The sequence below is a fragment of the Sorex fumeus genome, unplaced genomic scaffold (genome assembly GCF_029834395.1).
Source record: "Sorex fumeus unplaced genomic scaffold, SorFum_2.1 ptg000008l, whole genome shotgun sequence".
NCBI lineage: Eukaryota > Metazoa > Chordata > Mammalia > Eulipotyphla > Soricidae > Sorex > Sorex fumeus.
The window spans coordinates 76,024,378-76,050,795 of NW_026606065.1; the positions used below are offsets into that span (position 1 = coordinate 76,024,378).

Here is a 26,418-nt window from a genome sequence, read left to right on the forward strand (position 1 = left end):
AAATGGTTTATTTTTCCGATATCTGAGTATAAAGATGCTTTTTAAAAATTAGTAGAACAGTAAGTGATCTCTGGCACATTTGTATTAATTAAGTATATGGAACCTATGTATCCAGTCCTTTAAGTACTCAACTGCGGCTGGAAGAGTAAAGGGAAGAAAAGACATGAATGACTCCCTTTAGGAGGCATCTCTGTTGAATGATTCAAACACCAGGCAAAGGCAGCCCAGACAATTTATCACACTGGCAGCATGTGCTCCAGAAGTGCAAAGGTCTCTATCCAGGGAATAAAGACATAGGCGATGTTTCTCTTTAGTCCTACCATTGGGTCCCCAGCACACTCTCATCTTAGTTTTGGAGTGTGCTCTCAATTTTTTTTCACAACAGCATGTGACTAACATAATTAATATATACTTGTGATGCCTTTTACTCCAGCCATGACAAGTGCAGTGGCAGGTCACATGCCGTCCCCAGGTAAGATTTCTTCTAAGTGGATCTCCTCAAATATTCTGAATTATTATCTTAATTATTAAGTCATCACTGGATTTCTATTTCACTGTAAAGGCTTTGCTGATAGAACCTAAAGCAGCTACCACTGAAAACCAGAATAAGAAAACAAAAATACAGCTGCGTCCTCAAATGTTTCCACTTCAATAGCATCCCATTCAAAGAGCCCCAAGCTTCAGCAACCTATAACATGCAGTGAAAGATAGACACAGACCATGTACTAACAGGACCTTTGGCTAACTCTGTCTGCCCCGCTTTCAGACAGTTGGTTTGCAGGCTTACCTAGCTGCCTTGGGACTAGGTTAATGGGCTTCGCTCTATGCTGCTCCTTCCATTTCTCCAGGTTCTCCAACTCTTGCTCAGCAACTAAGACAGGTGAGAAATAGCAGATCATTATTGGGATATGAAAAGGAAACTAGTCTACTGAAAAATTAACAAACTGCCTAAGAGGATGGTTAAATCCATGTGTGCATGAGTAGATGAGTACCCAGGAAAGGTTGTTACTATTCATACTCAACACCTTGGGTCTGCATCCCTGCATCCAGTAAGTGGCACTTTCTTTCCAAGGGTTTCCACAAAAGGTTCTAATTTTGAAAACAACCTCAACTTTAACTGAGACAGTTTCGTATTTTTTCCCATTCTGGAATTTTTTTAAACTTTGGGGCTGGAGCGATAGCACAGCGAGTAGGGCGTTCGCCTTACAAGCGGCCAACATGGCCGACCCAAGTTCGATTCCTCCACCCCTCTCGGAGAGCCCGGCAAGCTACAGAGAGTATTCGATATGCCAGACACAGTAACAACAAAGTCTCCAATGGAGACGTTACTGGGCCCGCTTGAGCAAATCAACGATCAACGGGAGGGCCTTTACCTTTGGGCTGGAGCGATAGCACAGCAGGTAGGGCATTCGCCTTACAAGCGGCCAACATAGCCGACCCGAGTTCGATTTCTCCGCCCCTCTCGGAGAGCCCAGCAAGCTACCGAGAGTATTCGATATGCCAGACACAGTAACAACAAAGTCTCCAATGGAGACGTTACTGGGCCCGCTCGAGCAAATCGACGATCAACGGGAGGGCCTTTACTTTACTTTACTTTACTTACTTTGTGTCAAATGACTATTAAACAAATGAATGTTAATCCAATGAACGTCAAAAGTTTTCCATAGGGCCAAGGAGATACTAAAGTGTAGTGCACATGCTACGCAGTATGGGGCCCTGAAATTTATTTTTGCATATTCCTTCCTCCCCATCCCCCACAACATCACTGAGTGTGAACCTGGTGACCCCAAGAATCTTTGGTAATAATGAACTTAGGTCCTCAAGCAACACTGGGGAAGTTTCCCATAGAGTCTGAATAAAAAAATTAAAATATTCATAGATCAATAAGAATATTGCATTCCAAGACTCATGGTTACTTTCTTTTAAATGCTCTCCAAGATTACTGAAACCACTAAGAAGGGAGCTTTTGCACTGTAAGGTTTTTCTGGGTACTGTGGCTAGGAAGTGTCCCCAAAAATTTCCAGTGCAGGAGCAGTACTCATTCTGTACACTTTGAGTAACAGCAGGGGGAGCCAGAGAGATACTCATTCTGTTACTCAGTGCCCCATTAGCCGGCTTGCTCCAAATGCTTATTTTTCTATAAGTTAATTTATATTATTTTTAATTATTAGAGAAAAATATTATGAACATATCTAAAATCCAGGCCACGCTGAATCTTAAATCCTGGCTAAGTATTTAGAACTGAAGCCTGTACAATGCCAAAACAAGGGATTCTGTTGGTCCACCACCAGCAGTGGCTACTGTCCCTCTGTCATGGATACCATGTTCTCATCTCAACCACCTGCATCATACAAGAGGCTGCCTTTCTTATGAAGATCTGTTAGAGACTTGTTTTCCTTTTGTGCCCTTATGTTCATTATAGACACAAAAATTCAATTTCCCATCAATTATTTCATAAGTGACATCACAGAATCTCAGTACTAACCCCACAGTTAGGCTTAGAGCAAGCCTCATAAGCCCTTATGCACAAAATGAACTTTTTGTCCACTTTCCAACTCTACTGTATAGTTCTGTGACTTTATTTATTTATTTTGCTTTTGGGGTCACACCCAGAGATGCACAGGGGTTACTCTTGGCTCTACAGGAATCACTCCTGGCGGTGCTCAGGGGACCATATGGGATGCTGGGAATTGAACCCAGGTCGGTCACGTGCAAGGCAAACGTACTTCCCTCTGTGCTATCGCTCCAGCCCAGTTCTGTGACTTTAAATGACAGCATTAACTGCATAGCCTTCAGGAAGCTATGTTCTATATCAACAAGGTACAAGAGGCACAAAAGTGAATAAAACTTGGTACCTGTCCTCAAAGAGGCTTTAATCAAGAGAAGCAACCGGAAATACTCAAATAAAAGTGGCTGAGAGTAACCCCTGATATGTGTAAAATAAGAAAGCACAGATGATGAAGGAAAAATCCATTGGGCAGGAGTGGGATGGTTTGAGAAAGACAAATTATTTCATCATCCACTCACATAAAACTTGTCATTTCAAAAATAGCCATAGTTCTAACATAGTGCAAAACATAAATGCTAACACTGTTTATTACAAGCATATTACTGCAACAACAATTTTAAAGATAAAAATTCATAGTTCTGTAAAAACAAATATCTTCAATTAATCCAAATTTATAGGAATAGCTTGAAATATTGACAATAAGTATGAAAGTATTAAATACCACCAGAAATCTGCGATTGATGATCATGGTAAAGCTCTGCTGTTAGCAAACACAGAAAAACAAATTTAGAGCATTAACTACGGAATAATTTTCAAACTACACTATAAACTATAGAAGGTTTAAAAACATGGGGAAAAAGAGATAATCCAGGAGGTAAGACATGTTCCTTGCAAGTAGCTGTCCTGGGTTTGATCGCTGGTACCACATGTAAAGGTCACTCCTGGGTACAGAGCTAGAATAGTCCCTGAGTACTTCTATATCCCAAAATAAGTAAATAAATAAAATATTAATGCCACATGGCATATGTATGCAAATCAGGAAATAAAAATACTTAAGATCCAAGCCAATCGACTGTATTGTGTGCAAAAATGAGAAGTGATCTGAATGTTAAATTAATTAAATTAAAGGCCCTCCCGTTGATCATTGATTTGCTCGAGCGAGCCCAGTAACGTCTCCATTGGAGACTTTGTTGTTACTGTGTCTGGCATATCGAATACTCTCGGTAGCTTGCCGGGCTCTCCGAATCTGAATGTTAAGTGAATATAAATATACATACTCCTTTGTATCTGACTTCTTCGGCTTTCATTTGGTTTTATCAAGGTGTATGCACTTGTGCTAGAATAAAAAAGAAAAAAATCATTTATTATTGGGAGAAATTACTTATGTTTACACAAAACCTCCAGGCATTCTTCCTCCTAATAAAACACATTTACAATCAGCACCATCAAATAGGCACCAAAGAGCAGAATCATTTGTTCTCTAGAGCTGCACAATCTCGTCTCAGTAAAACAAATGCGCTTAATCCAACAGGGAAACAAAGTGGTTGAATCAAAGAGGGGTACCAGTGGCCGGCTTTGGGAAAACTATCTTTGTAAGGATCCGTTGTTCCTCTAGGTGGCGCTTGTGAGTAAATCGCGCTGGGAACGTCTGCAGGCACATTCTTCCCACCAACCACTTTAGGACTATAGAAAGCACTCATGCATTTTTCGTATCCCAGAACCAAGAATATGGGCCTTTTGTTATGCGGTTACCACTTCTGGATGACCCAGCTGAGTAGTAAGCTTGTGCTCTGGGGCTTTGATCCTCTAGGTAGGACCCTTTGGGTTGGTCCTTCCCTAATTCTCCTTGGGACACTCCTTGAGAATAATCAGGAGGGAGGAGGCATTACAAACAGACAGAGGTAAGGGAGAATCACCAGAGAAGATTCCATTAACTCTGAAATCCCTGGAAGCTGCTTAAAGTTCTAAAACAAGGAGACAAGGCTAAACTGACCCTGAACTCTGACCATAGAACTGCGGTTATTAGAGAGCAGGAGTGGAACCAAGCTGGGCAACAGACAGGGCTATCAGGTTATTGGTATTTTGATGATAGGTGTGGTGAAGTACCACATATTTTGAAGAGGTGTGACATTGTACCCCCAAAACATACAGTCTTGTAAACCAGTGTTACTTTGGTTTTTTAATGGGGGCCCCAGAAGATGTCTGCGTGACTTAAAAAGCCTAGGCAGTGAGTTTAAGGCTGTGTGTGCTACAGCACACACCAAAGCAATTACAGAACCCTGTTCTTGATTAGTCTGCATACATGCAGCTCCTGCACAGTCCAAGCTCAGAGGAGCCTGATGACTCTGGGCTACACGAAAGTGGTGCCCCCACCTGGTCTGAGAGTCTGTGTGAGGGGTCACTCTTCTTTGACAGGATGCTTGTGGTCTCATGAGAGCAGGAATACCTACCCGAGTGAAATTAGAGCCCAGTAACAGATTCAGCATGCATGTGAATTTCCCTTGGGGAAAATGCTCGGAATAAACACAATCAACTTACAAGTGTAGATTAAACACACACGCGCGCGCGCACACACACACACACACACACACACATACACACATACTTAGGAGTCTCTCTCCACACAGAATATTCCATTTCAAAGGACAAATTAGCAAAGACAGAATGGTAGTGGCCACAACTGCAAATTAACAACAGCCATTTCTTCCTTATCTCATTATTTTCCTAGCAATAAGCCTTCAGCCAGATTCCAACTGGCCTCTTAATTTTAGACTTGTAAATGGGAGGTGTGCAGTCATCTCTGCATGCAAATGGAGCTACTGGCTGCCCAATTACCTAACGTATATCAGCAGACATTGCACGTGTAATCTAACATGCATACAACGCTAAGCATGCAAAAGCAGGTTAATGCAGCTGAAAGTTAATCCCTTGCTCATTGCATATTCTTGATTCAACCTAAGAAAGTTTTTACTCCTCAACAGTCATTCCTTATAGGAATTTGAGAGCTGAAAATCTGTGGGCAGTAACTGTAGACTTGAAATTAGGATCAGTAGTCAGCCAGTCTGCATAACCTTACAGGTGAAAAACAAGATAATGGATTTAAAGGCCAACCGTGAAATGGCCCCACTGTCCCTGATGTTCACCAACAGTGTGGTATGAGCTTCTCATCATCTTGGGAGCTGGTGATGCCACAACTCTCAAACTTCAAGCTTCAAAATTATCTGGAGCTTCTGTTATAGTTTCTGAGTCAGCAAGTCTGGGATGGGATCTGATACTGGCATTTTTTCATTGGTCCCTAGATAGTATAGTCTTGTTCTTGATGGTTCCTAGATAATACTCTTGTTCTTGATGGGGAAATAAACTTGGAAAACCACTGCTATACATCCATCAATCTAACTTACAGCATTTAAAATAAAAGAGGGAGTTTAGAAATTCATAAGCCACAAACAAATCAGGTCAGAGAGTTAATAATCAAGTGATAAGTTAGGAAATAAGTAGTTTGTTTTGGGGTTTTTGCACCTAGAATGGAATTCAGGACCTCGCACATACTAGGTCTGTGCTCTACCACTGAGCCATATACTCAGTTCTTTAAGAATAGTGTTGAAACTTAAAACATGACTTTGAACTTTGACCAGTTATATATCTACGGCTAATTTTTTAGCTCCATACAGAAAGAATAAAGTATTAACTTCAATCTCTTAATAGGCTTCCAAGCAAAATAACCTACTTAAGTAAGCATCTCTTCTGAACTAAATATTTTAGAGACTTAGGAATAGTAATGGAAGAATTTATAGTAGATAACCACTTTAACATAATTATGTTTTAGTTAGAAACAATTCACAAAAGCACAAAAACACATCCCCCTAAGATATCCAAATATGCATCAAAATGGGACGATGTGAGTAATCAGAGAACCAACTTGGAGGAGAATCACAAAAACCCCAAAAAGATTTAAAACATCAAAGAACAGCAAGTTGAGATACATGAAAATATCAGGGAAATTTTTAAATAGCAACTAAAACAGAAAACGTGTTTCTTTGCCAGGACGTTGCTAAGAGCCACTAGAAGAGAATTTTCCAAGTTCAGTGCATTCTCTCATAAAAAATTTGGAAATTAAAAAAAAACAACTTGTAAAAGCTTTTATTCTACATCACATAACCTAATTGATCAAATTTGAGGACATCATTCTAAAATCTTTAGTCTTCAGAATTTCTATTGTTTAATGTATGGCCTTGATGTGTAACCTACAGATTCACAGAGAGGGTACAAGTCTGAGAAAAGAGGAAATTAATTCCCAAGCCCTGAAAACTGGGGCTTTTATCTGAAAGCATTGAAACATAACCCCAGGCTCAAGGTCACGTGCCCAGTAATAAATGTTTCATGTTAGAGAATTCCTTAGCAACCTTCTCGGCAATATTTTATAAGCCAGAAATGCCAAATCTGAAACTTAATATTCAGAAGAAAGCATTGCCAGGTAATTGAGCTTCTGTTCCTCTTACTTGCTAGAGGAAAAGAAAGTTAGGTCTAAGGATCTGCACTTTGCTCTTTAATATCATGTGGCAGAGTGTAATGCCTTGGTAGATACAAATATTCCACCTTCTCCTTTAGCTTTTCCTCAACATGAATAACAAGCATAACTTATTCATGTTTCCAGCCAATTAGTTTCCACTCAATGCCAGGGTCTCTGCTGTTTTAACCTCTATGTCAGCCCTTTCAGAAGTCTGGCTCTCAAAGCTGCTGATCAAGACAAGCCCAGTCTTCCTATATTTAGTATTCTGGTCATTTCCTGATTAAGGAACATTCAAGCTTCTGAGATAAATGTATATCTTTGAAATGAGTTTCCTTAATTACCTCATTGAAATTTAATGAAATATTTCCATTTGTCAAATTATTTTTCACTTTCCAACAGTACACAGGGAGAGATAGGAAGGGAGTACATAAGAAAATGGCACCACAAAAGACAAAAATGTTTTTCTGCACCATAAAGAAACAACAAATGTATCAATGAAAAATACATTTAAGAATTATTTTCCTTGTGAGGTCTCTCCTGAGCTACACAACTGCTTCTCCTGTGCAAGAATGAACAATTTTTGTAAAATCTCATCAATAAGCAACTATACAAAAAAAGAATGCCAGTGAAATTATGAAAAATATCTTGGCTGACTTAAAGCATTACATAAATATATCCCATGGTGTGTACAAACCGCAGCAGATGTAATTTAAATTTCTAATTAGGAACAACACTGGCTTGACTAAAAAGTAACAGTCAGGAGCAAAAAATAAGAGGCAGATTAAGTTACAAATAAAATTTCAAGCAGAGTAGTCTACTATCCTACACACAAAAATGGTTGTAAGTCTTATCCCTGAATACATGGGATGAGATGAGGAATTTTTGGTCTTAAAAAACACTGTCAGATTTATTTTCTATCTATGGCTTCAAATATTGACTTTGATTACATAATATTTAATGCAGAAATTTAAAGTTTTTCTTTAGCCAACACATGTCAAAACTTCCGAGACATTCCAATTGCCAAAAATATTTTCTAAATAGACCATATTCCCAGGAAGAAAAGAAGAAACCTGAAGGACCAGGTTGAATTAATCACCCCTGCTCTGTAACCAGCCCTGCATAATCTCCATAGTGGAAAGGCTCATGAATTCTCACTGGAATCAAAACCTTCAAAGACCAAGGTACTTTCTGCACACCTAACAGGCTGAGGTGACTCCAATTTGTTCATAATTCTTTATTTCTGTCAGAGGACTAAATAAATACTTAGAAAAGATAAGCAAGAGACCATGCAGTCATTAGGCTTTTGTTCACAACGTCCCTTTATGGAAAGTAAAAACGATATATGTTATGTGTATGCAAACAAACACATATGTTAATACATACATACATACACACATACGTACATGCATACATCTATCCCAAGTTCCTGACATGTCAATAAAATACAAATCACGTGTACAAATTAGAGAAAGGAGCCTTTCCAGTGGAGGTAATTCTGCTCTAGGGCACATGAATTGTTTTGTATTTCATCTCCAATTACTACAATAGCCAGGAAAATTTTTGCATTGCCAACTTACACTGGGCTGGAGTGACAGCACAGCAGGTAGGGCATTTGCCTTGAAAGCGGCCGACCAGGTTCGATTCCTCCGTCCCTTTCAGAGAGGCCGGCAAGCTACCGAGAATATTCTGCCCACATGGCAGAGGCTGGCAAGCTACCGTGGCATATTCAATATGCCAAAAACAGTAACAAGAAGTCTCACAATGAAGACATTACTGGTGCCCACTCGAGCAAATAGATGAACAACAGGAGGACAGTGCTACAGTGCTACAGTACCAACTTGCACAACAATCAGATTAGTTCTAAAATATATAAAACTAGAAACCCTCTCAAAAGCTTAGAAGAGATGCCAGTCTCTGCCATGAAGAGGACATTCTGATGGCCAGTAAGCATATTAAAAAGTGCTCATCAACACTTAGTACCAGGAAAAACAAATAAAAATGACAATGAGGTATCATCTTACACAAGTCAGAATGGCATATATCGAAAAAACAAATAAGCAAATAAAAACCAACTGGAAACAACCAGTGATGGCAGGGGTGTAGTAAGGGGGAAGCCCTCATTCATTATTTGTGGATATATTTCCTGGCCCAGCTTCTATGGAAAACAGTAAGAATGGAGCTCCAATAGGACCCAACTATTCTACTTCTTGACATCTACTACTAAAACATGCATGCATACCAATGTTTGAAAATATGCATGCATACCTATGTTCATTGTAGCACTTAGTATAATACAAATGTTGAATGACAGAAAAATAAAGAAACTGTATAATCACAAGAAAAAGCTAAATCATGCTTATAGCAACTTCACTAGAACCTAAGTATCATGTTGAGTGAAATAATCCAAAGGAATATAGACAAATGGTGGATAATCTCACTCATCTGTAGAATATAGAGAATAAATCAAGGTTAGAGACCATATAAGGAGAGCCCGGCAAGCTACCAAGAGTATCTCGCCCGCACGGCAAAGCCTGGCAAGCTACCCGTGACGTATTCGATATGCCAAAAACAGTAGCAGGTCTCACAATGGAGATGTTACTAGGCCTGCTGGAGCAAATCAATGAACAACGGGAGGACAGTGCTAAGTGCTATTTATAAATAAATCCTAGACACTAATTTAAAGACTTTAGAGTACCAGCTTGCAGTGAGCAGGGATGGGAGTGACAATGAGCTAGACTGGAAGTAACACAAGTGGTGTTAAAGTGAGGACAACAAAAATAAGACAATTCCAAGACAAGAGAAGTATAAAATTGTAACAAAAAGATTAATACTTTTCACCCTTATCCTCTCCATCAGCACTATCTGCTCCAACATCTTCATAATCCTTCTCTAGGGTGGTCATGTCCTACAGCCCTCAATGTTATCATTAGCTATCAATGTTATCAAGCACTCCTCAAGGTATACATAGCTTAAGGAGAAAACAAACCATAAAGGGCAAAAAGGGCTTAAGTCTAAATCTATGCATAAAGTACTTAAAAATAATATTAATCATTTTTTATTTTGAAAGAAATGCGTCATAAAAGAAAATGCAGGGTATTATTTTTATGATATTTAGAAGTCACTCAGAAGCCCAAAACTCAAAGATCATCAATTAAAGTTTTACTTGGGTGCATTTCAGTTCAATCTATAATCTATGCTTCTTATTTATTACACAATTGTAATTATATCTTAAGCCCAATTTTATCACTTAACTTTCAAGCTGTGTTTTCAATTATACATGTAACAAGCTTAATATTAAATGTCTACCTAGTATCTCACAACATGGATTATCATAACCATTCACTTAAGTATTTCAGTAGTTTAAATTATTAACAATTGTAAGCAATTCTAAAATATGTACACAATGTAAAACACAAAGGTTTACATGGGCATTTTATTCAAATTATCCTTAAATCAGTACTCTGAATAGGAATATGTGTTTTGTTTTTTTCCCTAGATATCACATTTCCAAAATATAATTAATTTCTGTGAGCTTCTCTTATTGAACCTAAGGCTTCACTAACCTGTGCTCTACCAAGATGGTATATTTCCAATCCATAACCAAGAATCTTATGCTTGATTCTTTTCTATTTTTAAACTAGGAGAGAGGTTGGCCAGATACGACCATTCATTTTTGCCTCCTTATTAAAAGGTCTCCAGTATTATTCAAGTTGATAAAATTGTGCTCAATTAAAAGAATATATTCTTCAATCTTCTTCATGGCTAGGTATCTCTGATTAAGTTTGGGGAGTTGAGATACATGTGGAACCCACTAATTATTTCTGTGAAATCTCAAGCAGCTAGCTTGGTCAATGAAACACATGGAATACAGCAGATGGGGGAAGGGGATAGTATCAAAAATGTTAGAACAAAAAAAACATAAGATTCCAGGTTTGAGGATTAATTTTATATATCAACAGGATGACCAAATATCAAGTTAAACATTATTTCTGGGTGTTTTACTATTATTTTTAACTTAAATATTTTGCCATTCTTTCTGAGTATTAGGGTGTAAAATCTTATCACGCCAAAGGTTATGTGTTCACGGGCTCACTGGATGGCACTGTCTCACCGCCTGCGTTCAGTGCTCTTGAATCACTGTGTGTGGCCTGGATCGGAATGGCTGTTGGCCAAGGGCAGACGGAAGAAGAAACGGGGGCCAGGTCGGTCTATATCAATAGTAGTTTATTCCAATCCTCTTCACTCCTGTCTTTCTCTGCCTCCTTTTCTCCTGGACCCCAGTCTTGGAAGCTCTCTCCTTCTGGCTCTGACTCTGGATCTCTGGAGCCCGAGCTCTCTCCCTTCTGACTCCCTCTCCGGAGGGAGAGGTTTATATAGCAGTCACATAAGGCGGTGACATAAAGGTGGGTTGAATACTGACGAATCAACAAAGAGAGGTAAGACCACTCCTCCAGGAGATTAACTCAAGGATAAAATCTCATCTACAGAGATTACTTCAGATTACTAGGAGATCCACCCAAGGGTGGGATCCCAACAAGGGTGTGTTCTTCCCTCAGTTAGTAATCTACTTAAATAGTTGTAATAAATCTACTTCTAATATTTCTAGCAATGTCATTCTGTATGAGCACAGTAAGAGATATAAATTTAGTTTGATTCTTCCTGAGAACATCTCACTATACATTTCACAGTCCTCAGGCCAGGTTAATCTTCCTAGCTCCAGCAGGGTCCTAGTCTCGTCATTACTTACTTTTGGATCATGACAGCATTTGTCCATGATCATGCCCTCAACTTATAGTTGAGTATCGTGGCTCTTTGGCCTGGCCCATTTCGATGCCAGGGTAGCTCGCTGCTTGCCCTGGGTCCATTCAATCCCTCGTCGGGACCCTGCTTTTGGGGTGCTAGGAACTAGGGGCAACTGAGTCAAGAAATCAGATGCCCAGGAGTAAATATTATTCAGAGTCAATCAACTCCCAAGTTACAAAGCATAATATTAACTCTCTTCCTGTGTCCACACAGAAAGGACATTGCTTACAATACAAGTTCAGTGCCCTTAGATGGGTGTGACCTGACAAACCTAAGCTACGTGAGGAAGGACAAAAGAGTGTTATCCTACATTAGGGTATCTAAAGAAGTTTTTTTTTTTTTAATGTAGGAGTACTGCTATTTATTCAGTCACTTATTAGCTGATTGAATTGGGCATGAACTCCACCTTACTTTTTTTTTTTCATAGTTTTATTTATTTATTTATTTTTCTTCTTGTATTTATTTATTGAATCACTGTGGGAAAAGTTACTAAGCTTTCAGGTTTAAGTCTCGGTCATACAATGATCAAACACCACTCCCTTCACCAGTACTCATTTTCCCCCACCAAGAACCACAATATACCCCCCTCCACTCCTCCCAATGCCTGTGAGGCAGATGATTTCCACTTAACTCTTCTCTACATTGATTACATTCATTATTTCAACAAAAGATGCACCATTATTGTTTAGAATTCCCCTCCCCCCCCACAATCAGAATTGCTGAAAAGGCATTGTGAATAAATACTTTGTTTTCTATAGTTGGGCATGAGAATCAAGCTATTGCGGCCACGCAATTTTGGATTTCTGCAAAGAGCCAGATCATTACAAGATTGATTTCTGTGCATCTCGTGTTATGGCTGTGCCAGAGAGTCACTTGTGGGGGGCAACTCAGAACCTCGGTAGGGTGTGAAGGATGAGCCGGTACCATCCCCCATTCCCGTGAAACTGCAGTTGCCCCGTCACCATCGGCTCATACCTGGCTTTCGAATAAGCTCTGAAGCAGTGGCCACCTTGCTGCCAGGGGGGGGAAAGGCAGAAGGGAGCAACACCCTTTCCCTCCTGGGGAGGCATGGTGCTGAAGTTTAATGCATGGTCCATTCACTTTTCTGCCGCAAGCTGCCAGGCTCTGGATTAAGTCCTTTTGCCTCTGGAGCCATGGCCATGTATGTGGTCTAGATGCATTTCTGCCAAAAGCTGCTGGGTTTTGAGATTTGTTTCTGAGTCTCTGGGATCATGGCCATTAATCAGCTTGATCAAGAGCCAGAGAGGCTGTTTGTAGGTAGCAACTCGAGGTCTCACTGGGATGGGGAGGAAAGGGCCAGTTCCACCTCCATCTGGTGAGGCCCCCCGTGTCTCATCACTGCAGGTCCAAACCTGACTATCCAGTGGCCTCTGGAGGATGACAGTCATTGGTCTGCCAAGGGGAATAGCCAAAGCACGAAACCTATTCCCACCTGGAGAGGCCCAGCCCTAGTAACCTACTGCAGGAACTGGACGCATTTCTGCCAAAAGCATTTGGGTTCTGAGATTCATTTCTGAGTCTCTGGGATCATGGCCATTAAGCAGTTCGATTACGAACCAGAGAGGCCATGCCTCCAATTATATAGCTGAGCCAGAGGTGGTTTGTGGGTGTGTCTCCCACATACCTAACTTTTGGCCATTTACTTTCTTGGTAAACTTTGCCCCATGCTTTTGTGGTCTGAACAAAGGCATAGCAGCAATTTTGGGCTATCTGAAAGTCTGACGGTGCCATCAGGCTGCTGATGCACGTGCCTCACAGGTACAGATTGACCTGCTGATGGCACCATACCCCCGGGTATCTAAAGAAGTTAACATTTGAAACAATGAATTGAGCAAAGCAAATCCTCCCTCCTAAAGCGAGATAAGTTTAATCCATACCATGAGGACCTGAATAAAACAAAGTTAAAGAAAGGAAGATTGGAGCCACCATCTGTCTGCTAAGCTGGGACTTGTAGCTTCCACCACTGTTCTTCGGCTTCTCAAACCTTCATGCCCAGAGCAAAATCTCTACCACCAGCTGCCTGGATTTCAGTTCTTCATAAACTGTTCCTCTAGCCTTCCAGCTTGTATATAGCATATCATGAGTCTTCTCAGCCTAAGAAATGGTGTGCTTCTTTATTCTTAAAGAATAAAGAAATTCTTAAAATAAAATGCCTAAAAATAAATGCGTAATCTTGCCAAGGCTATGTAAATACCTAGAAATCAATGCATATACTTGGAAAGGCTATATAACTTCTTAGTCTTTTCAATTGCATGATTAGCTTGTTTGGGGACCATACCCAGCAAGGCTCAGGGATTTACTCCTGGCTCTGTGATCAGAGATTACTCCCGGTAGAACTGGTGAAAAGGAGAAAAAGGGGATGAAACCCAGTTCACTTGCACACAAAGCAAGAGCTTCTCTCTGGAGAACCTTGGCTTTTACACCCACTACTGTTTTAATAGTATTTGTAGCCTGACTCACCATTACCTTGTTAATTTAATTGCTTCTTTTAAATCTTACCGACCAAGCAGGTAGTTAGATAACAGAAATGGCTGGGGGAGGGAAATGGTAAGAGATATAAAGGATTATAGAATAGGAAGATTATAGATTATAATATAGAATAGGATTATAGAATAGGAAATCCCAGTCAAGAGACACAGGATACAGGGTTCCAGTTGCAAATCTCACACCCAAAAGCCATGCACTAGACCAAGCACGATGTGGACAGGACAAGAAGGCCCAGGTACACTGGAAGCAGGTGAACAGTGAGGGACCAGACCCATGGGGACCGGGAAATCATACTCTGGACTTGGGAGAAAGAAGTGACATGATGAGCGACATCATGTACTAGTAAACAGAGAGACCCTGGACAGCAGAGAAAGACCTAGTGTTAACATAGGCAGATAGATAGGAAAGGATCCCCATGGTAATGGAATTCCTAGGAAATAATAAAGCCAATAGCCCAACGCTGCAAAAAGCCCACATGTGAGCACAGGAATTAAGGCCTGATTAGACTTTCTTGGTGCTAGAGACCCAGAGAAGGTTGAATCACCCTCCAAGAGAAGCTCCAGCAGGAACAAAGTCCAAGGAAAGGAGCTCCCAGTCCTATCTGCTTGACAACCAACCTAGCAACAGTCTCTTACCTAGTTAGAAGCCCTATGTAGGAAAATCCCTATATAGGCCAAGCTTGGGGAAAATCCTATGAAAGCCAACTCGAACAAAGGAAACTGCCCAAGCTTATATGCTTCTTGTGTCCACGTGGCAAAGCACATGGGATGCCCAAGCACATGTGTCATCCACATCTCCCCTCTTGAGACATGTAGTTTCATGCTTTTATATCTAATGCTGGGATGTGTGTAGAGGATCTCTCTGCCTTTGGAGAAGCCCACAGTCTTGCTTGAGTGTGTTATTCTTTCTCCCTTTTTCTCCCTCCTCCCCTTCCTCAAAACCTCCAAATAAAATCTGTTTTCACATCACGGATCAGCTCTGCCTGAAATTCTTTTCTGTGAGAAAGACAAAGAACCGAAAGGCCTGGCTTTCATTGTCTGTGAAGAGCACTTCCTCACTCCAGCTTGAGTCCATGGCTCCCTGAAATATCAGGTGGTAGGAGTCAACTCCTGTGTTGAGAAAGCCAAGTGGGCATCAGGTGTAGCTTGATGGCCACCTAGTGGGGTTAGCAGGGCTCTGGCCAGTGCTGTGCGAGGGCTCATGGAAGACTTTATCAGTCCTAGTCTTTCCAGTCAGTCCTTCGGTGACAGAGGTGCACCAGGAGAAAGTGGCCATCTCTTTCCTCTCCACCTTCCAGAAGCCACCCACGGGGACCTACCAACTTCAGTATCATCTACTTAAACTGTACCAAAAAAAATCATAATTTCATAAGCATCTGAGTAGTGTAAGTAATTCCTTTATGCAATAAAAGATTTATTATCAAGGGCCTATAAGCTCAGAAATAAAACAATTTTTGTGGTGGCATACTGAAATGATATTTTCCTCATGGCTGGATAATCAAATTAAATCTTTTTGAAGAGAGTACTACATAACAGATTTTCCAAGATTCCACTGTTATAACAAAGGTACTTTTTAAATAAAAGTCAATCAGAAGCCAATGTGAAAAATAGTGTCTGCCAATATGATAGCAATCACACTATAAACAGAAGACAAGTTACCACCAATCACCTTCTTTCACCTTTATATCCAACTTATTAAAGTTTCTATTTCTAAGAATGGGAATTGCAAGGAACAACTTCCACATTCTTTTTGTGATGTTAAGTTTTCATAGCAAGTATACTTTACTTCAATAATCCAAGAGAACCATTCCCAAGCTTTTAAATAAATATTTAAAATAAAAATTTCTTAAAGCAGGGCCTCAGGTTATCTTATAAAATTAGGTAACATAGGGTTTTTGTTCTCACTTGGTCCACAACAAAATAATAACTGGGCTATACTGGCACTTCAGTTTTAATTATGGTGATATCCTCATGTTTTTCAATAGGATATTAATGGATCACCTTTTAAGTATTTATATGGGCATGGAGGAATGACAAACACTTCAGAACAAAGGAACCATCATCTGCTGATTCTTCTGATATAGAACAGACCCTTCAAGTGCAGTCTTCTTTTGATGATTTTTTTTCTGTTAAGTTTTTGTTTCAGATTCAAATACTTTCTGAATAAATGCAATTAACCTTAACAATCTGTATAACCCTACAGTACTCTGCTGACTTTGAAGTAAGTAACATTACTTTGTAATTGAACTAAGTTTCTTTCTTTCCCTCGTTTCTTCTGTGCTTCTGCTGATTATTATAGGTATTATGTGTTTTCAAGCTTTCATCATTCTGTTGATTTATTGTTTCACTGTTTCTGCTGTCAAAGACATTTTGAGAAATACCCATTTTTGATGATATTGTATGGGAACAGAAATGATTGCTTCCCAAGACTTGGCAGATTACAAATGTAGACCATAATAAGGAGCTTGAAATCTAGTCTAGAAAGTTGGAAATTCATTCTAAACAGAGCCATAAATTTCTACCCTACTGCCTAATAAATAGGAAGATAAATTTGATCCAACCAACTAAAATGTCTTTTCTCTCTTCTACTTTCCAAACTAAAATGTCTTTTCCTCTCTCTACTCTTAACAATTATTTCTGTCGTGCATAGAACTATGCATTCCCTACTGGAGGTGTTAACCCACTGGTAGATTTGTTTTAGGGAAGAATAAATATATCAGAACATATTGTATATAGTAAGGGTGAAATTGGTTTGTAGGGCTTTTAACTTCTTATATACTCATACATGAACTATATTATAATACTCTAAGCTATGATCAGATTTCTAAAAGATCACAGGAATGTAGTATACTGTCTAATTTTCTCAGACATGGTGAGAGAACTGCTCTAATGCAACCCAACCATATTATCATGTAATATAAGCAGAAGAAACTGTATTAAATTCATCAAAGGAAAGACTCTGTAATCATTTCTTAAACTAGAATTAAACTTTTTAAAAATATTTTAAAATAAAAAAGATAAAAGAGAATGTCCACAGAAATTTGCTCTTACAAAATTTTGTCATTTGCTATTCATTTTAAAACTCTAAATAAATGGCATTTCTGTTTCTCTAGTACCAGTGCTGCACAAAATTTTTATTTCCTTCTTGTAAAAAATGAAAAATTTGCTGTACTGCCTCTACCAGCTCCACGTGAAGTTCAGGATGCAGACTTTGGCAGATTTGAGGGCTGGTAATAAGATAGTAGGAAATCTTTTACCCTCTCAAGACTCACTCTCAACATTTGTAAAGCAGCAAAGTGCTAGTGTGATTGGAAAAAAAAAACTGACACCGTATGTGACATGCACAGGTCTAGTACACACAGAAGACATCAGTTCAAGTTATTGATCATTGTTTTCACTTTAGTATCTTGGGTTATCCAGATTAATAATGTCAAGTTACAACTAATTTACTCCTTGCCATCACAGTATTACAAATACTTCATCACATTTCTCACTCCAAAGATCAAATAGGCAGTGCTCAACTGGTTTGTTTAATAGTAGAATCTGATATCAATCAGATATTTTCCCCACTCACAAGGCAATACATATTATTATCAAGAAGCAATACTCTAGTTTATAAAACTTTATGAATTCATTGCTATTAATAAGGGTGCATTGCCTAGAAACTCATTTAAATAGTCCCCAAATGAATAATCAATATTTTGCCATCATTATAATTAATGACCCATTTTCTCTTCCTATTACTGATCTTTTCATATCACTAGAGAATTTTGGCATTAGCAAATTCTCTATTTTTAGGGTAAATAGCCTCATACTCGCATATCATTTAGTCTACAGGCAATAGCTTATTTTCTTATAGTCATGTAGAGACATGACAGAAATCCAGAGCATTTCAGTGATTCTGTAATGAACGCAGTTTCTGGGCTCTTATAAGCTTATAAAAACTTACAGTAAATTAAAAACATATTAATATTTTATTTGAAAGCTTGTATTCCAAAAAGATGTGTCAAGAAAGACGTAAATTCTTTGTTTGATTGGGGGACACATCCAGCAGTGCTTAGGGGTAATCCTGGGTCTACACTCAAGAATTATTCTGGCGGTGCTTGGGGGGACCACACAAAATGCCAGATATCAAATGAACCTGGGTCGGCCGTGTGCAAGATGGCCTGTTGTACTATAGTTCAGGCCTGGAAAGACTTAAGTTCTTGATCACCTTAGACATAAATTGTACTTAAGATTCACAATATATACACTCTTAATATCAAGAGTGTGTTTGAAATTTAAACAAATACCCTAACTTCACGATTATATCCCACCTTGTCTCCCAACATTTATTTATAAAATGTTTAATACTAATGACCATAGTGTTTTTTATGAGAAAAAGAGAAAACAAAATGGGAATTGGCCATTAACAGATGGTCTCACTAAGCTTTACTCTACTTTCACTCTCTTGAAAAATCTGAGGATGAAAAGAAGGGAAAAAATTATAGAGTATGTAAATTCTAATTTTCTTCCCTGGAGTGTGAAGACATTAATATTCAGACATTAATATTTACAGGAAATCATGAAGCTAGAAAGAGTGTCCAAATGGGGAGATCAGCAAGCCCCAGGCACCACATGCCTTCATTCCCACTGTTCCTCTTTGGCAGAAACTGGAGGGGTCCTCCAGAGACTATGCAAGGGGCTGCTCACCTCTGGAGAATGGCGTGAGGCTCCTGCCATGTGTCCTCTCCACCCATCGACTTCTCAGTTTTGTTTCCAAATAAACCATTTTAATGGCTTTTTATTTGTTTCCAAATAAACCGTAATTGCTTTTGTTTGAGGTCAAATAAATTAAACAAGCGGTGAAAAGTATTGAACTTAGAGTAGGGAAAACAGGAAATGGCCCCTGAGATACAAGAGCAGAAGTAAGAAAAATGTATGGTTTTCTGAGCGCACGGGCATAGCAGAGTCTGAGACTAGGTCCTTGTGGTCAGGTATTCGGCATATCTCAAAGTTCTACAAGAATGGGTCCATTACGGAGTGGTCAATAAGATGGATTAAAGCAGGCAAGTAGATGGGGGTGAGTGGGGGGGGGGGGGGGCTGGTAATGAGACTCCTGGGGTAAGTAATAAAACTAAGACATGATCTAAACAACTTTCTGTCACCAGTTCCAAAACCCAGATCAACTGCCTGAAGGCAAACTCCCTCTTTGAGGATGCAGAAACCTAGGACAGATGAGACTACAGAATTACTCTCCAGAGAAGCCTGGCTCCCTTAAGGAAAGGAGAAACTTTAGCAGGAACAAAAGGCCTAATATAAGTATCTGAAACTCCACCTGAAGTTCAAAGTTCTTTCCCCTTGATAAAACCCTAGCAAAAAGACTCTTCACTTAATCACTTAACTTCCCGGTTAGTCGTCGATTTGCTCGAGTGGGCGCCAGTAACGTCTCCATTTGTCCCTGTCGCATGCTAGTGTAGCCCAATGGCATCTGTTCGCTCTGGGAACATGAAGAGCCTCAAACTGATCGTTCATGATCTTGACGAAGAAGTCTGACCATCTGGTAGGTGGACGGCCACGCGGTCTTTTGACATCCCGTGGAATCCAGTCAGTAACAGCTCTAGTCCAGCGGTCGTCTTTAAATCTCATTACGTGACCAGCCCATCTGATTTTTGACACCTTGGCAAATGAGACAGCGTCCCTGATTCTTGATCGTTGACGGATGTCAGAACTCCGGATTCTTTCTCTCATTCGACTTTGACCGTGAGTGTGGAAAGGTAGGACGACAGCTGAATCTTACGAAGACAATGTTCATGAGAAACAGCCTCGTTCCTGATGCCCCATTCGCTCTCAATGGACCGACCATCTCCGAATGCAACAGCTATGTGTACCTAGGTCGAGAAGTCAACATAACAAATGACCTGGCACCCGAGCTGCGCAGGAGGAAGAGAGCAGCTTGGAACGCCTTCAAGAACTTCCTAAGAAATAGCTAAGAGGACGAAGAAACTCCGGCTCCAGGCACATCTCTTTGATTCCACTGTTCTTCCTGCATTAACATATGCCTCAGAGACCTGGGCCCTATGCAAACAGGATGAGAACGGTATTCAGGTCTCCCAAAGAAGAATAGAAAGAGCTATGCTTGGAATATCACGTTTCACTCAAAAAAAACTCTTATTTACATGAAAACCCCCCAGCAGGAACAGTTTCGGTAAGGCCCTATAAAATCAACTCTGCAAAAGCAAGCAGAGGGCAAACGTTCTGGGGTCACTCACATCTCAATCAGGAACAGAGAATTCCTGGCTTTTTTTTTAAGCCTTGTTCCCTGCCCCCTGAAGAAGCCTGTGTCCTCTCTAGAGTGAGTTCCTTCTGTTTTTCCTCTTTCTCCCTTTCCCTCCCTCTCCCTCCATATTTATTTAATAAAACCATTTATTTCACCTTGTGTCCTCCTAATTTTTTTCCTGTAAGAATATACAAGGAACCTGGGAAAACTGGGCAGAGATCAGGGTGATTTTCCCATTCCCTTTCTCCAACTTGAGGTCACGGGGCTCCCCCAAACTTCAAGTAGTAGGGAGCAAACTCCCATGTTCTGTAGATCAAGAAGAACTCAGGTGCAGTTTCACAGCAGCTTTGTCAGTGCTTGCTCCTGTCCTACCTCCTCCAGGCTTCCTACTTCTCCCAATCATCATTTGGGGAGCCATTGAAAATACAGACTTCGTGATTTTTTCAGATTTCAAGAGATTTTCTTGGTGTCATCTGGAAAGGAAAAGGAAGATGACCAAAAGCAGAGAGGGAAAGTCTTAAGCATGTGAGCTGAGTCTGATCTCTACAAAACCGAGATGGAAGAAGGACTGAGCAACAAGAGCCTCATCCTGCTTGGCCACACAGTTCTTGGGAAAATATGGTAGGTCAGTGGAGCGTTTACGAGCATAACTTTCTCAGTGGAAAAGGTCTATATGCATCAAAAATGGAATGGTGCTACTACTACTTTTAAGTGTTCACATACTGGCTGGCAAGAGTACCGAGTCAACTGTGTCTCAAAACTAAGGTTCTGTCATGAAACCCAAAGTCCCTATGCACCTCACAATAAGTTCTGAAGATTTGTATAGCCAGTCTCCTTAACTGCTATAAGGGTTACATAATTTACATAATTAAACTCAGAATAATAAAGTATAAATGGTTAGCTTCTATCCCTAGTTACCAGGACAAAGATACTACAACCCCTGGAATGTCAAGTGATAAGCAATGCCTTATGTGCTGATGAGATGATTCAACTCTTGAGAGGGAAAGAGCCCTAAATAACTTCAGGATGTGAGCGGTTTGCTAGGAAAACATGTGAATAGATATTTAAAATTTTCAGGTCCCACCCTCTGAACTTTAGCCCCTACTCCACTACCTCCTGCCTATGAGGGACAGGGAGAGCTAAGAATTAAGCACATTCACTAATGACTATTGATTTGATCAACTGTGCCTATGTGATGAAGTTAAAGAAAATCTTGAAGTTTTGGGAAAATGCCAGGCTGGTGAACACATGACAGTGCTTGTAAGGTAGGCCACCCTGAGAGGTGGGGTAGCTCTGCTGACCCACAAATCCTTATTATCTTCCTCTACATATCTCTTTCATTTGAGTTGTAGCCTTTTAAAAATCAAACTGTACTTGTAGTAGTAGCTTCTGTGAGTTCTATGAGTCAGTCTAGAGATTTATCAAGCTTGAGGGAGGGAAGGTCAAGAAAACCTCCAAATCTGCAGTCAGTTAGACAGAAATCTGGGTACCCTGGGAATTCCATTTGTTTCGAGGGTCAGAAATATGGGCAGCCTTGTGAGACTGAGCCCTTAAATTGTGGGGTCGGCACCAACTCCGGGCAGTGTCAGAACTAAATTGAATGGCAGTTAGTTGGTGTTGGAATGATGTATGTGATGTCAGAAAAAACATACAGCTCCTAATTATTCTGTAGATTGCAGCTTAAAGACTGCTTCTTGGGAAAGCTTTTTTTTTTGTTCCCAAGACTAGCTTAGGCACTAGCTTTCCTTTATAATACCTATAGTTATTCATGTAATTATTTGATATACCTATGCCATCAGACCACATTTCATAATGGGCTCCCTTTTGTTGAGTGGTTCATATTTGTTCCTATGTTTTTAATTAAACATTCGGAATGAGGCATTACAGTCTGTTGTGAGGATTTGAATAGTTCATCTATGGAGCACTCATTTATATACCAAGCATTAAGTGCTTAGTATTATCAGTGCTTACCACCAGTCTCTATAACTCTCCATATAAAGTAGGCCACAGATGTGGTAAGGTAATCAGAGTTTATGTGTAAAATAAGTTAAAGCTAACTATACCATAACTTCCACATTTTTATGAGTTCATTTTATTTCCTTCTAACAACAAGTTAAGGACCACTTGCAGATATGTTTTAGACAAGTAGTTAAAAGACATGAACCCTTATTACTATCACGGCTAGTAGCCCACTGTCCAGAATTGGGTCAAATCAGATAAGGAGCTCTTCCAGAAACACCAATACCATAGTCAGTCTTCTATTTATCTAGATGTGATATGAGTATAGGATGATAAGCAAGATATTGAAAAAAGTGAAAATTGAAGTTTGGGGAATAAGGGTGTGTAGGAGCTGTTTTCTCATTAAATCGTATAGGTAGCATACAATAGAGATAAGTAAATCAATTGAACATAACTAAAAAAATGCAAGCAAGCAAATAATTACTTAAATTCAAGAGATATTCATGAAGTCAGCTTTGCCTTAGAATCTATTAAATGCTTAGAGATCTCTATTGGGACTGAGATTCTATTACAAATCATTTTAGGAATTATTTGATCTATGTATAGTTATATGTAAACAGGTATTTTAAGTCCATGTGTTTGTTTAGGGGGCTGGAGCGATAGCTCAGCTGGTGGGGCATTTGCCTTGCACACAGTGGACCGGAATTTGATTCCTCCGCCCGTCTCAGAGCCCAGCAAGCTACTGAGAGTATCCTAGCCCTCACGGCACAGCCTGGCAAGCTCTCCATGGCATATTCAATATGCCAAGCACAGTAATGACAAGTCTCACCATGGAGACATTACTGGTTCCCGCTCAAGCAAACTGATGAACAACAGGAGGACAGTGCTACAGTGCTACAGTGTTTGTTTAAGTCCCAAACATTCAAAGTTGACAGCACTTTTCTATCAATAAATACTATCATTCAATGCTTATTAAATAAATTCAAGTTTATCAGTATTTAATAGCAATATTATTTGCTTTCTGTCAGGCACAAATGTATGGATTGTGCACACAAGTGTACTATATATATACATATATATCTGCGTGCACATACATACACACACACACATACACACACACACACACACACACACACACACAAAAGCTCCAAAGGTTGATATTCTCTCATTTTAAAGAATAAAGAAATGGAGACACAAATTATCCTTCCTTTGTCATTGAAGTGAGAGAGCTGGTGACTGCAGAATAAGAACTTGAACCCTACTCACACTCAGGTGCCTATTTGAACCCTGGACTTAACTGTTGAATGTGAAGGATGCACAGAGACAGTTAATTTTTAATCCTCTTCCACGTATTCATAGTGTGAAAGTTCACTATGTGAAATTTCTCACAAAGTGAGAAAATACTCTTCGCTACTAAACATTTACCTTTACCCTTTCTTTTACTCAATTTTTCATCAAAAAAATGTTTATAGTCTCCCCTCCCTTCCAAGTAAATAAAACCTTTCTCTTAACAACTGTTGTTGTTGTTGATTTTACTGAGATGTCATTTGCCATTGAAATCTTTTCCTTGGTTTCCCATTTCCATTAAAATAGACAAGTGAAAAGAAATGGTGGCTATAAAAGTGAGTAACAAAAATGTAAAAAGAGAACAAAGTGATCAAAAAGGAACGGAGTCTAATATTAAACACCCTAAAAGGGAATGTATGTGAAAATGCTCTGTTTAGTGCACTTATTTCACATAGGGGATAATTTGCAGTCAAATAATAAAACATAGGTCTAGTTATAATTTGATATGAACAAATAATTATTATATCTATCTAGACTTTTTAATAGGAAAACAAAATCATGTAAAGAGTACTCATCATTAAGCATGAAACTATGTCCATGGCCTTTTACACATTAGGTGCTACATGTTATGCAGATGCAGGTTATTTGACAATGATGAGCTTCTATTGTGGCAAGATATCTTTTATTCTGAGGAGCTGAGAAATGCAGTAGTCTCTAATTGAAATCACCCAGATTGTCCCATTCCTCTGTGTAACCCTAAATCAAACAATATTAGAAGTCTGGTATTTATGAATTCCTTCAAAAGCTAAAGAATGAAAGCAAACCTACTGTTTATTGGTCAAAGAGGTGATATGGTGATATGGTTCCTTAGCAACCAAAGTTTGTCTTTCAGGAACTAGGAGTTAGGGAACTGAAAATGAAACCCTTTGGGCAGTTCTAAGGCTGCATTTCAAAAGCAGTCCTAGTCCTTACAAATTAGACAGTTGAGTCAAAAAAAGCTCCTTCCAGTGGGCAGATCACTGAAACTTTGCATAATACAAGTTTCTAGGATACCAACAGCACCAAAGACCAAGAATAAAAGTTATCTATTTCTTCTATAGCGAGGATCTTCAATATCTTGGACTGGAACCACAACTCACTCACAGCCTCCTGCGCTCAAGCCCACTCTTCTGATCCTGAGCTTAGCACCTCTGGGAGTCTGGGTGGGCATGGGGGTGCAAACACGCCCCTGGAGGCAGCATTTGAATCTTCTACCCCAGAACACACTCCCTTCCCCTGGGGAGGGTGTGTTAGGGGAGCGGAGGTTCAAGCTGCTTACAGCAAGAGTTGTGGAGGTGCGGGGGTGGGGGGGGGGAGGTCGGTAAAACGCCCAGGTGATCCCTGCAAGTCCCCATCCTTGAATACTGACTGTCAGGAAACAAGAATCAAGGAAGTCTTGAAAAGAGTTTTTAGCAAATATTTACCGGATATTTTGCAGAAATAGGGCTGCAGTCTCTTACACTCAGTTTCTTAGATAATTCACAGGTGCTTTTGCTGAGACCAGCTGGATTTCATTTTCAGAGACCCCCGGGCCCGGACTCCCTCTGATGGATCGCAGAGAGCCTCAAAGTCGGCTTGGGGCCCCCTAGCAGGGGGTTGAATACTTACAGCGTCGGCGGGGTGTGCTCGTTGCTGGCGTCCGGGCCCTGCTCCAAGCCCCGGCTGGGTCGCTGCAACGGGCCCGGTTCCCTGAGACCCCCAGAGGGGTCCCTGGCGGGCTGCGGGGCTGGGGCGCGGAGCCCGGAGCCCAACGTCCTACTGCGGGAGTACATGGAGCAGAGCCGCCGCTGCAGGTCAGTCTCGAGATGCGATTCTCAAGAGCAGGGGCAGCGGTTTTAACAGCTGAGTTTCGATTTCCCGGGCTACCAGCAGCCCTCTCCCGCAGAGGATTTCCCCTCCCCTATCTCCCGCCCCTTGACCTTTGCACAGGTCACGGCACCCCACCCCCTAATCCACGCCCCCTCCCCCAGTTCCCCCATTTCTTACCTAGTTTGACTTGATACCTGCAAGTATCGATTTGGTTTGGAGAACAAGGAAGCTAAGTATGGTCCGGTCCCTGGCGGGCAAGGGACCCTGGTGAGTAGATTCCGAAAGATACCTTAGGGGGCTGTTTAGCAGGTAACCCCAGTTTGAGGTCCCTGCTGGATAGTTGAGACTGAACAATATATTCATCTTCAGAGTCTGGAGATTAGGTCTATATTTCAGATCACCTAGACATCAACAACAGAAGTTGCAGTTAATGTGATTTCTGCAGCTTCTTTCCATTGAGAGGAAATGGAAAGTGAAGTCAAAATTGAAAGAAAAAACAACCGGGGAAGCAAGATGGGTGTATGGGAGACTCATTCTCCAGGCAGCCGAGTCAAGTCATTGATTAGTGTCAGGAAATAGTCATCAAATACATTTGTTGTGGAAGAGTCAACTCTCTAGCGTTGATTTCACACACACATGGTCCTATATCTGTCGGTCTGGGGATGAGTCCTGGCATCCACATCTTTTTGAAATCTTTATAATCCTGATGTGTGCTCTGTTGCTCTCCAACATTGTG

At 40.3% G+C, this 26,418-nt stretch overlaps 1 protein-coding gene across 1 annotated transcript in view; it reads right to left on the reverse strand.

Annotated features, from left to right (window-relative positions):
- The window catches only part of EPSTI1 (epithelial stromal interaction 1), a 114,870-nt gene extending 89,135 nt beyond the window's left edge, over positions 1–25,735 (reverse strand). The window contains exons 1-3 of the mRNA XM_056109872.1: positions 25,482–25,735; positions 3,787–3,845; positions 788–871 (exon numbers count right to left, since the gene is read on the reverse strand). Coding sequence (XP_055965847.1) covers positions 788–871; positions 3,787–3,845; positions 25,482–25,645 — 307 coding nt within the window. The 5' untranslated portion in view covers positions 25,646–25,735. The remainder of the gene's footprint in view (positions 1–787; positions 872–3,786; positions 3,846–25,481) is intronic.
- Positions 25,736–26,418: the final 683 nt, after the last annotated feature.